The sequence below is a fragment of the Benincasa hispida genome, chromosome 5, assembly GCF_027475165.1.
Source record: "Benincasa hispida cultivar pf3 chromosome 5, pf3_genome.v1.1, whole genome shotgun sequence".
Taxonomy (NCBI): domain Eukaryota; kingdom Viridiplantae; phylum Streptophyta; class Magnoliopsida; order Cucurbitales; family Cucurbitaceae; genus Benincasa; species Benincasa hispida.
In genome coordinates, this window is record NC_143482.1 from 33,026,219 (window position 1) to 33,042,362 (window position 16,144).

Here is a 16,144-nt window from a genome sequence, read left to right on the forward strand (position 1 = left end):
ACTTATGTGGGCCTTTAAATGTTAGAGCGAGAGGAGGGTATGAATTATCAGTTCTATAAATGATTATTCCAAATATGGGCATGTTTATCTAACGCGCCAAAAGTCTGAAACTTTTGAAAAGTTCAAAGAGTATAAGGCTGAGGTTGAAAACTAATTAGGTAAAAAGATTAAAACACTTCGATTGGATCGAGGTGGTGAGTATATGAACATAGAATTTTAGAACTATTTGATAGAACATGGAATTTAGTCTCAACTCACAGCCCCTAACACACCTCAGCAGAACGGTGTGACAGAAAGGAGAAACAAAACCTTGTTGGACATGGTTTGTTCCACGATAAGTTACGCTTAGTTACCAAATTCTTTTTTGGGACACGCAGTTGAGACTGCGGTGTATATTTTGAACATGGTTCCCTCGAAAAGTGTTTCTGAAACACCTTACAAGCTCTGGACATGACGTAAAGGAAATTTACATCAGTTCAGAATTTGGGGTTGTCCAGTACATGTGTTGGTACAAAATCCTAAAAAGTTGGAACATCGTTCAAAAGTATGTCTATTTGTAGGCTACACAAAAGAAAAAAAAGGTGGTCTCTTTTATGATCCTCAAGATGATAAAGTGTTTTTATCGATAAATGCAACCTTCTTGGAAGAAGATTATATAAAGAACCATCAACCTCGCAGTAAGCTAGTAATAGAAGAAATTTCCAGAGAAACGATAAATGTATCAATAAGAGGTGTTGATCGAGTAAATCCTTCAACAAGAGTTGTTGATAGAGCAGGTCCGTCGACAAGAGTTGTTGATGAAACTGATACTTCACATCCTTCTCAAGAGTTGAGAATGCCTCGTCGTAGTGGGAGGGTTGTGTAATAGCTTGACCGGTACATGGGTTTAACTGAAACTCAAGTCATCATACCAAATGATGGTTTAGAGGATCCATTGTCTTTTAATCAAGCAATGAATGATGTAGACAAAAACCAATGGATTAAAGCCATGGACCTTCAAATGGAATCTATGTATTTCAATTCTGTCTGTGATCTTGTAGATCAACGAGAGTAAAATCCATCGGTTGTAAATGGATCTACAAAAGAAAACGAGACCAAGCTGGTAAGGTACAAACGTACAAAACTAGACTTGTGGCAAAAGGGTTTACCTAAAGAGAGGGGTTCGATTTTGAAGAAACATTCTCTCCAGTTGCCATGATAAAGTCTATTAGAATACTCTTGTCCATAGCCACATTTTATGATTATGAAATATGGAAAATGGATGTCAAGACAGCTTTTCTGAATGGCTATCTTGAAGAGAGTATCTGTATGTCTCAACCAGAATGATTTATACAGTAGGGTCAAGAGCAAAATGTTTGCAAGCTTAATCGATCCATTTATGGATTAAAATAAGCTTTTAGATCCTGGAATATGAGATCTGATGTTGTGATTAAATCTTAAGGTTTTGAACAAAATATTGACGAACCATGTGTATACAAGAAGACCGTCAACAAAACTGTCACTTTTCTGGTGTTGTATGTTGATGATATTCTACTCATTGGGAATGAGGGAGAATATCTAGTTGACGTTAAGAGATGGCTCACTTTGAAATTCCAAATGAAAGATTTGGGAGAAGCACAATATGTTCTTGGAATCCAAATAGTTTGGAATCAAAAGAACAGAACATTGGCATTATCTCAAGCATCTTCTATAGACAAGATATTATCTAGGTATAAAATGCAAAATTCCAAGAAAGGATCTTTATCTTTCAAGAATGGAATTCACCTGTTTATGGAACAGAGTCCGAAGACACCTCAAGAAGTTGAGGAGATGAATCAAATTCCATATGCATCTGCAATTGGTAGTTTGATGTATGCAATGTTGTGTACTCGTCCCAATATATGCCATATTGTAAGAATTGTCAGCAGATTTCAGCCCAATCCTAGTCATGACTATTGGACTGCTGTTAAAAACATTCTCGTGTATCTTCGGAGAACGAGAGATTATATGCTAGTGTATGGTCATAAGGATTTGATCCTTACTAGATACACTAATTCTAACTTTCAGACCAATATTGATTCGAGGAAATCAACTTCGGGGTCAGTATTCGCTCTGAACAGAGGAGTAGTTGTGTGGAGGAGCATCAAGCAGAGTTTTATTGCAGACTCCACAATGGAAGCTGAATATGTAGCTACAAGCGAAGCAGCAAAAGAAGTAGTTGGCTCAGAAAGTTCTTCACAGATCTGGAAGTAGTTCATAGTATGCACCTGGCTATCACTCTCTATTATGGCAGTAGTGGAGTAGTTAAAAATTCAAAAGAACCACAAAGCCATAAAAGGGGAAAGCATATCGAATGGAAGTACCATCTCATCAGGGAGATTATACACAAAGAAGACGTCATTATCACCTAGATTGCTTCTTAAGACAACTTAGTTGATCCATTTACGAAGGCTCTCTCGGCTAAAGTGTTTGAGGGTCACCTAGCAGGATTAGGTCCATTTATGGGTATTGTAATACCCTAGTTTATTGTATTTGTACATTTTATTCTCTCCATGTAAGCTCAACATTGTATATATTTGTATATATTGATCCACTGGAGTTTTAGTCCAAGTGGGAGTATTGTTGGGTTTTATATCCTAAAAACTCATTGTTTGTAAAATAATAAACATTTTCTATTGTCAATATACTTGTTATTGATCTCATAAATTGTATGAAAGTCTAAATCCAATAAACTAAGACCCATGACTATTGTATGAGTACTTGAACTTTATGTGGAGACATAAGAGTGGATCGGGTTCGATTAAATAGTCAAAATGATCTATGGTACATGAATGAGGTTCGGTACCTTATTCTAGTAACACCATTGGATGCGGTTTACTCTGTAGTTGTTACAAAGAGTTGTAAAGTGCTACATACGATGTGATCCTAATTCGTACATGTTATGACATAAAGAGTAGGGGCATCCTATGCAATGAGTTTGCATAAGATCAAGACCAAGAAATAAGTCACTCTTACTTTATAACGTTGTTTACTATTTATGACTGATTATTTCACCTAGATGACCTAGGTAACTTGATCTTAATCCTGAGCTAACTATGAACTCCTGTTTATTCGGGGTCGCCCCTAGATTTGCATAGTTGAGGGTTGCCTCAACAGCGTCGGCTCAATAAGACTCTTATTTCAAGGGTAAGACCAAATAGATAGCTGGGGACATAGGGTGTAAGACGGAGTTCACGTCTACCCGATTTAGGGGTAAGAGAAAGGTTGTTCTCTCAAATACTGAATCCAAGTCTTGAACAAGGGGCCCCACCCTCTCACTGGGCTGAGAGAGATTGGTTTAGTGATTGGATCAAAAACCAGTTGTTCATTAGAGGATCAGTAGGGACTTGAGGAATATGATGTAATCTCGAGGGTAAAATAGATATTTGACCCAATCGTTATTACGAACGACCTGTGAAGGATCGAGTTGCTGATTATGGTTAAATCATGTGGACATAATATATCTATAGTGAAGGGAGTGCAACTATGGGCTTTAGTGAAGTGACCCATTAGTTAACGAATGGAGATTAATTTGGTCTAATGAGTTTAGCCAATTAATCTCAGATCGTTGGAGCCCATAATCTATAGGTCTGCGAGGTCCCCCTACTTGTTCGTAACGGACTAGCTCTAGAATAGTGTGATAAGTTAATTTGAAAGGTTCAAATTTGAATTAAGGAAACTAGTAATTATATGAGATATAATTACATGTTTAATTTGAGAATTAAACGGAATAGGAGAATTTATATATTTAAATATGATTTAAATATATAAAGATGGATATGTGTTAAAATTAATTTAATATTTTATATTAAATTAATTAAAGTTTTATTTAATAATTAATTTATGAAATTAATTAAAATTTTCATTTTTAAAATCAAAATAGATTTTATAAAATCAAATTTTGATTTTTTGATAAAATTCAAAAATTAGAAAACAAAACACACAAAATAGAGAAAGAAGTTTTTCCATTATCCATCACCTAAATAGCTCACTCAATTGGCATTATCTTTACCTTGTCTTCTCCAAGCTTGAGCTGCAACTCATGCACTCACTCCTTTGCATGTTGATCTGCAATATAGTGAAGAGATTGGAGTGAAAATCGAGCATGCAATCTATAGAGATTTTGAGAGAAAATTTGGTTTGAAGAAAGATTTCTTCAGCTAGTTTTCTACAGTGAGCATTTCTCCTTCTACCCTTGATTAAAGCTTGTTTTGAGTCCCACAACTCAATCTAGAGCACCAAGAGAATAGTGGGGAACATCTTGACGTGGTCTATAACAGGATTTGAAGAAGATAGCAGCTTGTGAAGGAGCTTTGAAGAAGTTCTACAAGAGATATATCTTGAAACTCACTTATTTCTGCAAAAACATACTTTATATTTTGCCAAAATTAGTGAATTTGAGTGCTTAGATGATCTTTGTGTTTTTCCTGTTGTTGATACAATCCTACAAATATTAGAACAATCTGGTTTTGATACCAAATGAAGGAAATCACATATGAGGATTTTCATTAGTAGCGGAGGGATTGTTCCAAATTTCAATCGTATATGAACATTAACAATTACAGTACACAAACAGAAACAACAAGCTATGCAAAAAACCAAAATTACAGCATGCTTTACTAAGATCAAGGGAAAAACAAACATACCTTTGAAGACTCATCTTCAACACCTTGATCACGAACGCTCGAATAACCCGCAAGACTGCAACACTTGAACACTCGAACACTACAACCGCTACACTGCACGATCCATAGCAATCTCGAACACAACGATCACCCAGATCACGAACACAGTGAATGGCCTCTACAGAACCTCGACTATGTCGAGTTGAGTATGACACCACCACAATGGCTACCTTGGTATTCTCTGTATGATAATCTAGAAGTGTGGGCTCTGTGTGGACTTGGTTAGAGGACGAGACCGAAGGAAAACAATCGTGTAAACGATTGAGCAAGTGGAAGATGTCAAAGTCTATCGTATAGACAATGCCCAATCGTTTAACAAACTCTATGTGATCATTTAGCAAAAGTTGCACAATCTTTTAGCTAATCGGCCAACTGAGTGACTATTATATAGAAACACTCCACGATTGTCTAGTCTTTCCAAGTTGTCATTTAGTAAATCTTATTTACTTGACAGCCAACCATGAGTAATTTCCGAGAGTGGAAATCTCATATCAAAAACTACTAAATTTAGGAAAATATTTTTCCTTTTATATCACGGTTACCATGAAACCACCAATAATCGCCCACTCAATTGGTTATTAGAGAAAAGAAAGATATTATATACTATTATAAATATAAATGATGACCAACTTACCATAGTATATTTATACTATTGTTTTAATATTTCATCTCATGAAACATATAAACCATAGCTCTTTTTCTATTTCATGGTCCTTAAGTAAACCTCATTTATATTAATCCTCTACTTGATGTATCTCATACACCATACCGATCATATCATATATAATGGAATTATCTCTTGTCAATTTGAACATTTCAAATCAACACCAAGAATTGATCCTCAACTTGAATCCATTAAGCTACCAAATGAATCTTATGGACCTGTAGCTCGAAGCTCCAACAGTACGTGAATAACTGACTAAACTCCTTAGTCACGGGATCCACCATTCGTTAACTGCCAGGCACTCCACTAAAGACCGACAACTAAACTCTCCTTACTACGGGTATATTATGTGTCCATCTTAACCAATCAACAGTGCGATAACCCTTCACAGATCACTCGTAAGTACAACTCGGCCGATAACCGTTATCCCCCTGTAGTTACATCTAACTCCTTGAGTACCACTGATCCCTCTAAGGAACATAAGTCATAGTCCTACTATGACTGAGTCCTCTCTTCTAACGAAAAGTTGTGGCCATTATGTTTAAGCCCCGGAATCAGCCTTTAAGGGGGCAATCTATCTACTTACCCCTGCTTCGGGGAAGGAATGAATTCCATCTTGTGTAACTGAGTTCCTAACTCCCAAATTAGACAAGTCTCCAAAAAGGTAGCCATGTTGAGTTGTCTAGCCATTCTCACCCATACTAATCAAAGGGCCGCCCTCAAAGGCAGGAGTTCCCAAAACACTCAGGATTGAGGTCATGTCATATATGGTCATTTAGGTGAGATGTAAGTCTCTAGTATCAACGGTGTTATATACAGAGACGAATCATCTCGTGGTCCGGTCTTATACAAACTCTTTGTATAGGATACACTCGCTTGCATGTCTCCACATGAATGGTCAGGATCTACCATCTATAGTAGTTTACAACGCTTGCAAACCTCTACAAAGAGGGTCGTATCTGTAGTGTCACCAGGATCAGAAATCCCTCCTTAATCCTTATATTACAGACCTATTTAGGTTATCACTTAAGGCATGATCCACTTGTATATCTCATATACATGCTTAAGTTTACATACAATAACCATGGAGCTTTGTTTATTGGATATGAGTAAATGTCAGAATGAAAGAACTTTTATTTTATTTAGAACAATCTGTATATATTACAAACAACGAGACTCCGAGAGAATTAGGACACCAATCCTAATAATGTTCACAAAAGGAAAGGTGCTCACTGATACGTTTGGGCAGTATTCCTTGCTTAGACAGTGCTTGAATCCCTTTTTCACTAATATGGGATAGTCTTTTATGTCAGAAGTCAGTCTCTGTTAAGCTTGTTGTTGAAACTGTGTAGGCACTTGTCATCATCTCTACTCCTCTCACAATATAAAGGTCATTGACCTTTTCACCAACCAACATAACCTTGGAATCCTTGATCACCTCAAGAACTCCACCTTTTCCTCTACATTCGCACCCAATGAAGTCCAATACCCAGAGATATCAAGTTTCTCTTGAGAAAAGGTACATGTCTCACGTTTCTTAGAAGCTTGATTGATCTATCCTTTAGCTTCAAGGATACTGAACCAACCACATTGATCTTGCAGGCTTCATTATTTCTCATGTACATAGATTCTCCATCTACATCCTTGTAAGTATTAAACCAAGGTCTAAATGGTGTCATATGATAGGTACAATCTGAGTCAAGTACCCAGTCATTCTTCCCAAGAGGGCTGATTTGGTTATTTTGGTTTCTAGTGGAGGCTAAGGCATCAAAATAAAAGTAGGAACCTTCAACCACTGAAGCTTCTGGTTGTTTTCCTTTCTGATCCTTCTGATCCTTCTCTTTTTCTTGATTTTTATTTTTCAAATTTTAGCAATCTCTCATCATGGTACCTTTCTTCTTGTAGTAGTTGCATCTCAACTTTGTCTTAGGTTTGTGCTCTTCACCTGAATAATTTTTATTCCCCTTAGACTGATTCTGCTTGTTCTTATCCTTGACAAACAGCCCATCTGCACTAGGCTGCTCCTTCTTGACTGACTAAAGCTCTAACTCTCTAGTTCTTAATGTTGAAATGATGGCATCAGTGGTAACTAATTCTCTGTCATATTTCAAAGAACATATCTAAATCATGTCAATTCCATGGAAAACATGTTTTACTTAAAATGAGAAACAATTTCACAAATATGTTGCTTGGCAATCCATTTAAACACTTAGCATGGGAAATATCTTCAAGAAATCATAGTTTCTAAATCATTAAAATAGTAAGTCATCACATAGTCACTCATAGTTCATTGGCCTCTTAACGGGTTATACGCCTCTCCTAGCTCTTTTTGGCCTGAAAGAACATAATTCTCGGTTAAATTACTTAGAATTCTTAGCAAAATACCTCAAATAGTTCATGTACTAAAGGAACTTTCATCAACAAAGAAAACTTTACTAGCGAGATCCTCCTCATGAGTGAGATCGTCATGAGCGAGATCAGTGAGATCCTCATGAGCGAGATCAACGAGATCCTGGCAAACTGTCATCCTAGCGATGCTAACCTTACCAGCAAGATTTAGCCCAATTTCTAGCGAGATTCCCTTCTAGAGCGAGATCCTCATCACAAAATTAGCGAGACTTCCTTCATTAGCAAGATCCTCTTTCTCCATATGAGTTGTTTGCTTGTTCTTCCCAAGCAGCTATCTGCTTATGTACAACTTCTCTATTACAATTTCAAAAATTCATAACTCAAAATAGATCCCTCTTTTGAAGAAACTTCCTTCTTCAAACATTTTTAGAATTGAGTTAGCAACATTACCTTAAAATTTCAGCTAAAAATTTCTCGTCGTTTAATCTGGAGATTCAAAATTCATCATTGGCCCCAATTCAAGCAGTTGCCTGCTAGTTCAACAATTTCTAGTTCAAACTTCAAAATTATATATCTCGATTTCCAGGCCTCATCTTAAAAAGTTTCATTCATAACTGAGTTAACAATATTTTCTCAAAGTTTTAGCTCAAAATGCTTCGTAATTCGTCCTGGAGCTTCAATTCTTCACTGATGGCCTAGATTCACTCAAGAAACAAACCCTTCGTCTTTATTTTGCCCCTCTGGCCTTATTCCGGCGAGTTTTCCTTCCAGCAGCCCAGCCACAGAAAATAGACACATAGAGCTTTCGAATGCCACTGGAATTACACAAATAGCCTAAGTAGTTTGTCCAAACCAACCCAATGAACTCGACCTTCTTGCTTATATTACCGCCCACAATCCAGCATGAACTCTCCTTGTGCCACTTGGCCCACTATTGGTGATGAAGGGATAGGATTTAGTAAATTTTCTTTTGCTAACTTCACTCACAATATTACTTCAGCACCATACCTCATTAGATGGCATGGTCTCATTCATATGCTTATTATGCATTCCATTATCAAGCATGACCTTCCTTAGCCTAGCCGAGTTTTGTCCTACTTTTACGCTTAGCTACCCCAGAGCCTATTTCTTCTTGCTTACATCTTCTACTTTTTCTAAGACATGGCTTCATTTAGCTCATTAGAAGACATCACATTACTTACTCTTACTTGAAGTAATTAGGGTTTGGGTTTTACAGTAGGTCACTTCACTAAAGACCCACAGTCGCACTTTTAATACTGTAGATATATTCCTATGTCCATGAATATAATTGAGTAAGTAAACTATTTGTGAATCGCTCGTAATTACTGTTGGGTCAAATTAATGTTTTATCCCTTTAATTACATCCCTTTAATTACTATCGCCCTTATAGATAAGAATTCATAACTCACTCAAAATTTAGATCGAGTCACCTATAGTAATCTTATGAATTTTTATCCTCTTCAATTAACGGTCTTATAAAGAGAGATTAATTATTTCGAGGTTATGACTTATACAAACTCTTTGTATAGATACCCCCACTCACATGTATTCACATGAACAATTTGGATAAAATCATTTGTAACACTTTACAATTGTTTTAACAATTACAAAGTGGGTCATATCTATAGTGTTACCATGATAAAGCACCCAACCTTATCTATATACTGCAGACCATGTACGTTATTACTTAAACATGGTCCACCTGTATGTGAAACACATATATATTCAAGTTAAATAAAATAACTTGGAATCTTAGTTTATTGGATTGAGTTAATGCAATCTAAATGTTGAATAAAATCACACCTTATTTTATAAAATAAATATTTCGCATATAGTAATCTCTCACTTACCCTAAAGCTAGCAAGGTGTACAATACAAAGTACAATAAAAGTGAAGTACAAAATACAATAAACTAGGCATACATTATACCTAGTAACATCTCTCACTTGCACTAGACAAGATGAAACATGTCCCGTAGACCCATACTTCTAAATGACCCTAAAACCTTAGACATGAGAGCTTTTGTAAATGGATCAGCAACAATGTGCTCCAAAGTAATCTTCGTGACGATTGTATCTCCCGTATCAAATTATACTTACACTGTATATGTTTTCCTCTATTGTAGCTTCTAGGTTTCTTGGAGTTTGCTACAACACCACTATTATCACAATAAAGGGTGATAGGCATTGACATATTAGGAACAACTTCTAGGACTGTCAAAAACATCTTGAGCCAAACAGTTTCTTATAAGCAGCTACATACTCCGCCTCCATGTTAGAGTCAGCATTACAACATTGCTTTGTGTACGCCAGACTACAGCTCCTCTATTAAGAGTAAAAACTGATCTTGATGTAGATTTCATGGAATTCCTATCAGTCTGAAAATCAGAGTCAGTGTATCTTGTAAGGATTAAATCCCTAGCTCCATATATGGACATGTAATCCCTTGTTCTCCTAAGATACTTGATGATTGTGACATCCCGAATATTTAAATAATTTTAATTTAATTATTTTGAAATATTTGGGTTGTATTTTTTGGAATTATTAAAGTTAAAATTAAGTTAATGTGTTAAGTTAGTTAATTCAATTTTACAATTAAGAAAGGATTTGGTAGTTTGAATATTAATTTTTGAGTGAAGTGAGTCTTCGATTTAAATTGTGGAAGATTGGGAATTTAGAGAAGGAAATATGTGAATATATATATAAAGTCCAACTAGGATTTTGACCTAGAGGTTATGTATGTATATATAAATAAATATGAAAAAAAAAAAAAAAAGAAATTAAATCAATCCTCAATTCGCGTGCACTGAAACCCTCATCAACCCATCTTCTTCATGTAGGTGTTGAACGTCTCTTCCCCTCTTGACATCAGACGTTGTGCCACCACCTCCCTCCGTCGTTTGTTGTGGGTCTAGCGATATTGACTGACACCGAGCTGCAGCTCGCCGCCCAGTCCAGTCAATCGGTCATGCGGCCTAGGTAACCGCCGCCTTCTTTAGATCTGCTCATATTGCCTAGTCGGATCTGCTAGCGTTGCTTTCCTAGACATTGGCCGCCTTGTCGGATCTGCCAATGTCACTCTCTTAGTCGCTCGCATTGTAAGTCAAGTGTTTCTTTCTAAATGCATCAATCATGAACTACACTAGGATATATATGCGATGTTATGTTATGCACTCAATTGTAGTAAATCATGCGCTAGTCATAAGTTTTCTTGTTCTCATACCAAGTATAACAAGATAACAAGTTTCTCGGGCTGACCCAAGGTTGAACATGGAGATTTGTGCCAAGAATGCTAGAGAAATATGCGAATGTTGTGAAACTAATGTTAATAGAGTGGAATTGAAATCTTGCGATTAACTAAGCTATGTGATGTAAGTATCTAAACTAGCAGAGACTATATTGAAATTGATTATGCGAAAACTTAATTAACACAACAGCCTTAACGCATGAGAAATATGTGGAGAAATTAGGACTTGGGGGAGATCAATGCCGCATCCTTAAGCTTCAAGTTAAAAGTTAATCATGGCTCGCATATTCAGTTCATCGCACACCTCTCAATGGCCAGCCACACTGATCATATTTCTATGATGCATGAATGTTGTTGCCTTGAGCACAAGGTTATTTCTATCTATAGAAACACTTCTTACTTTGCTTAATATGATCCACAACTACATACCTTCTCGAAAAGTTAGTTATAACTACTTGACTCGATGAGTGATCATAGGCAAGCATTTAAATAGTCATACCTTAAGCAAACAGGGTAACTTTTATAGATTCAGCTTAGTTCATGGCCTTAACCTTCTCCCTCACCCCGTGAAGACTAGTTACTCGTGATAAAAGAGAAAGTAAAGATAATGATGGAAAAGATGATGAAAAAAGCCATGATAGTATTAAGATAAAGATAGGGTCATTGTCTACAAAATGAATAATCTCTTAAACAAAATGTAATACAACAAAAAATAATAGTAAGTAAGTAAAGGGAAGGGCAATTTTCAACAATTTCTTACTTTCAACAGATGGATGTCAGGGCTACTGGTGATAGAGTGGTTGTGTGAATAGAGAAGGCCTTCTCGGACTCTTGCTCTGGCGAAGCTCTGATGATGAATCGGGATGAAGTTTGGAAGATGGAAGTTCCCTCATCAAAATCTCAAAGTCTTTCCATATATTCCCTTATGGGCGTTAAGACTCTCTTTATAGAGCAGTGCGCTGACAATTGTGGGGATTCCCGCTTTGATTAGTCATCATCATCTGACGCGATAGGTGAGGATGTCAGCAATGCAATCATGCTCAACATTCTGGATGCTTGACAAAAATTTGTTGGTACAAACTTAGAGATCCTGAGGCACGCGGTCAACTATTTGTTCTGATAGATCAAAGCATGTGATAAATCTTATAGTCAACTGCAAAATAGAAACTTTGGTGCAATATAACTCATGATATGCAGTGAGAGGGTGTTTTGATTGTACTTCATCATAAGTTTAATATTCATCATGAATTTTTAGTAGATCAACACATACTATTCTTATCTAGCCCCCAAATTTAGAATAATACTTGTCCACAAGCATATCCAATACTGAAGAAATTGAAAGTTACTCGACAGCTTAAAGTTGCGCTGACTAGCTTCTCATAGTGTTTTTCACTTGCACTCCCTTTTTCAAGTCACCTATTTCTTACGCCCGGTTACTTCTCTAAGGAAATGTTTTCTTAGTCTTGAATCCGACAAACTTTTGCTCAAAAACATTTTTCTCATTCCAAATACGTTCGTATCCCTTTTTTGATTTGTAATGTGTTTGTTTGAAAAGAAAGATGGCTTACGATTTACTTATTCAGATTATAGTTAGAGCGTTAAACTTGGTTACACCCTTCAATTGGCTTGCCCCCACAGGTGTCATGCGAGCATCCCACTATAGTTGTGTTAAGGCAATCTCGTGATCTATGCCCAATTCGGCAAAGATAATGATTGGTAAAGTGTCATTATCACTCAGGTATGTGTATTTGAGATGCTCCGGTAAAGGCTTCAGTTCTGGGATAGGGGATTCCTCCAATGATGGTTTTATCCTTGCTACTTCTCGTTCATTTAAAATTTAAATACTTGGAAATAGGGTCAGTTTTCATCACCGTGTGGACTTCTTCCATAATCAACTCACTCTCTTCTTCTTGCAATTTCTTCTCAAGTAGCTCCTAACAATTAGCACCGATATTGTCGATGTGCTAACAAATCTCCAAATCATCTAGAAATTTCAATGTGTTAAAGATATATAATTTGACTTGTTGATTGTCAACTCTGATAGTCAATTCTCCTTTTTGAACATCTCCAAATCAAATTTGCAGGGGCCTAAGATGATCGGTATTTCATTGTCAACTTCGTAATCCATAATTATTAAATTTGCAGGGAATATAAATTTATCAACTTGCACAAGAACGTCTTCGATCTTGCCTTTCGGGTACATTATGGATCGATCAGCTAGTTGCAAAGTCATAGTAGTAGGCCTCACCTTGCCAATACCTAGATTTTTAATGATGGACCGAGACATCAAGTTGATGTTGGCTCCTAGGTCATATAGCGCATGGCCATCTTCTTTCCCACAAATTGAGCATAATAAAGTGAAACTTCCAGGGTCTTTCATACTTGAAGGAATGCTATTCTTGAATAATGCACTACACTCTTGAGTGAGCGCAACCATTTCAAATTCACTCATCCTGTGCTTTTTGGTCAAGATGTCCTTTAGAAACTTCACATAGCTTGGCATTTTCTCGAGAGATTCAACCAAAGGGATATTTATATGTAGTTGTTTCAACATATCTAGGAATATCTTGAATTGTTGGCTATCACCTTTCTTCTTTAACCAATTGGGAAAAAAAGCTAGCACTTGCAAGATTTCTCTTGCTTTGTTTTTCTCTTTTGTTGCATCAAGAACTTGGGATGATGCTTCTAGGCTTGCTGTTTTTGGAGTTTTTATATTATCGAAGTTCAAATTGAAATTGATTGTGAGAAAACTTAATTAACATAGAAGCCTTAACGTGTCAGAAATATATGGAGAAATCAAGGTTTGGGGCAGATCAATGTCACATCCCTAAGCTTCAACATAAAAGTTAATTCTGGCTCACAACTTCTGTTCATCACACACATCTTGGTGGCCAGCCACACTGATCATATTTCTATGATGCATGAATGTTGTTGCCTTGAAAGCAAGGTTATTTCTATCTCTAGAAACACTTCTTACTTTGCTTAATGAGATCCACAACTACTTACCCTCTCAGGCAATTAGTTATAGCTACTTGACTCAATGAGTGATCATAGGCAAGCATTTAAATAATCATACCTTAAGCAAACAAGGCAAATTTTACATATTCAGCTTAGTTTATGGCCTTAACCTTCCCCCTCACCCCGTGAAGACTAGTTACTCATGATAAATGAGAAAGTGAAGATAAAGATGGAGAAGATGATGAAAATAGCCATGATAATATTAAGATAAAGATAAGAGTCATTGTCTACAAAATGAATAATCTCTTAGACAAAATGTAATATACAACAACAAATAGTAGTAAGGAAGTAAAGGGAAAGGCAATTGTCAGCAATTTCTTACTCCCAACAAATGGATGTCAGAGTTGTTGGTGATAAGGGTGGTTTTGTGAATGGAGAAGGCCCTCTCAGACTCTTGCTTCAGCAAAGTTCTGATGATGAATCGGGATGGAATTTGAAAGATGGAAGTTCTCTCATCAAAATCTCAAAGTCTCTCCATATAATCGGTTATGGGTGTCAAGGCTCTATTTATAGGGCTGTGCATTGACAATTGTGGGGATTCCCGCTCTGATTAGTTGTCATCGTCTAACACGATAGGTGATGATGTCAACACTGCAATCATGCTCAACATTATGGATGCTTGACAGAAGATCGGATGGTACAGGCTTCGAGATCTCGAGGCATGCGGTCAACTATTTGCTCTGGAAGATCAACACATGCGATAAATCTTGCGGTCAATTACAAAATAGACACTTTGGTGCAATATAACTTATGATATGCGGTTAGTAGGTGTTTTTAATGTACTTCAACACAAGTTTAATATTCATCATGAATTCTTAGTAGAATAACCACATATTCTTCTTATCTACCCCCATTATTCTAAGTAAAAGACTAGAATAACTTATATTCTACAAGTTATCATCAAGCATTGGATCCATTGTGCGTCTCCCCTCTCTAGTTGAACTCTTCTCCAGTCGTTGGTCAAACGAGCACATCGTTGTCTTGTCAATGATTGCACTATTGTTTCTATCAAGCTATTGTCGCCGTTTGTTGTGACGTGTCATGAGACTTTTATTTGGTGTAAAATTTAACTAATTTAGTTTGGTTTCTTGAAGATTCTTAAATACTAATTAAATTTTGGGTTCAAGTTATTGATGCCTATCATACTTGGATGTTAGACCAAAGTTTGGTGTGTCAAGAACCATCGTCCAACACTACCAAAGATCGATTTATATTTCAGCAAGATTTTTTGGGTAAGTTTTGGGATATTGTTGACATTTTTTGGTTCCACGGTAAGTATCGACTTAATTATTGACTTAATTATTGGTTTAGTTGTCTAGGAGGTTGGATTTGAAAGTTTAAAGTCGCTGCCCATTAGAATTAAATGAAGATTTTGGCAGTAGAGCTGTTGGGTCCTATTTATTTTGAACCTTTGATGTGGTTTTAAATCAAACAACTTGTCGAGTGAGAGTTGGAGTTGTTTAAGTTTATTGTTGGTTAATTTGGTGAATGGTTTCAGCCTGAAGACTTGAGTTTAAATTGTTTACTTTTATTGTAGGTTCTTATTCAGGATTGTGTTCGAGATTGTTTCGCTTGGATATATTTGCGCTTAATAACAAGGTAAGTGTCTTATTACCGATTTGTCTACGAGCCAAGCGCCTGAACTAAGTTATTGAAGTTAAGATCGAGCATATACCTGAAGGATCTCATACCGAGAGTTCCATAAGCGCGTTCGGATCGCTCCGATCTCATCATGATCGAAATACATACAATATACATTCAACACATACAATTATACAAACAAAGACTAATTAATGGCAAGCTACTAACAAAGATAAATAACAAGAAGACAGAGTTCGATACCAGTTAAAGAATATCTTCAATCTCCAGAACTCAAACGCAGTGGACCCTCCAAATGTTCTACCAACGCCCGACGGAAAACGTCGACTGCAGCAGCATGATCAACGCGAACTCATGACCTCAACAGGGACAACAACACCACTAATGAGCCCCGGGTATTCTTGCTGTGAAAACCCAAAGGGTGGCCATTGGTAAATTTAGTAGAGGACGAAGGAGAAATGAATCGTGTAGGTGATAAGTAAGTGGGAGAGAAAACAACGATATCGCATAGCAAAAGTGCTTATCGCATAGAGAAGCTACACGA

The 16,144-nt window shown here is 36.6% G+C and overlaps 1 protein-coding gene across 1 annotated transcript; it reads right to left on the reverse strand.

Moving 5' to 3' along the window:
• Positions 1–13,027: 13,027 nt before the first annotated feature.
• On the reverse strand, positions 13,028–13,486 carry LOC120077289 (uncharacterized). Its single transcript, XM_039031179.2, has one exon. It carries the CDS (start codon positions 13,484–13,486, stop codon positions 13,028–13,030), a length of 459 nt encoding a protein of 152 aa, XP_038887107.1.
• Positions 13,487–16,144: the final 2,658 nt, after the last annotated feature.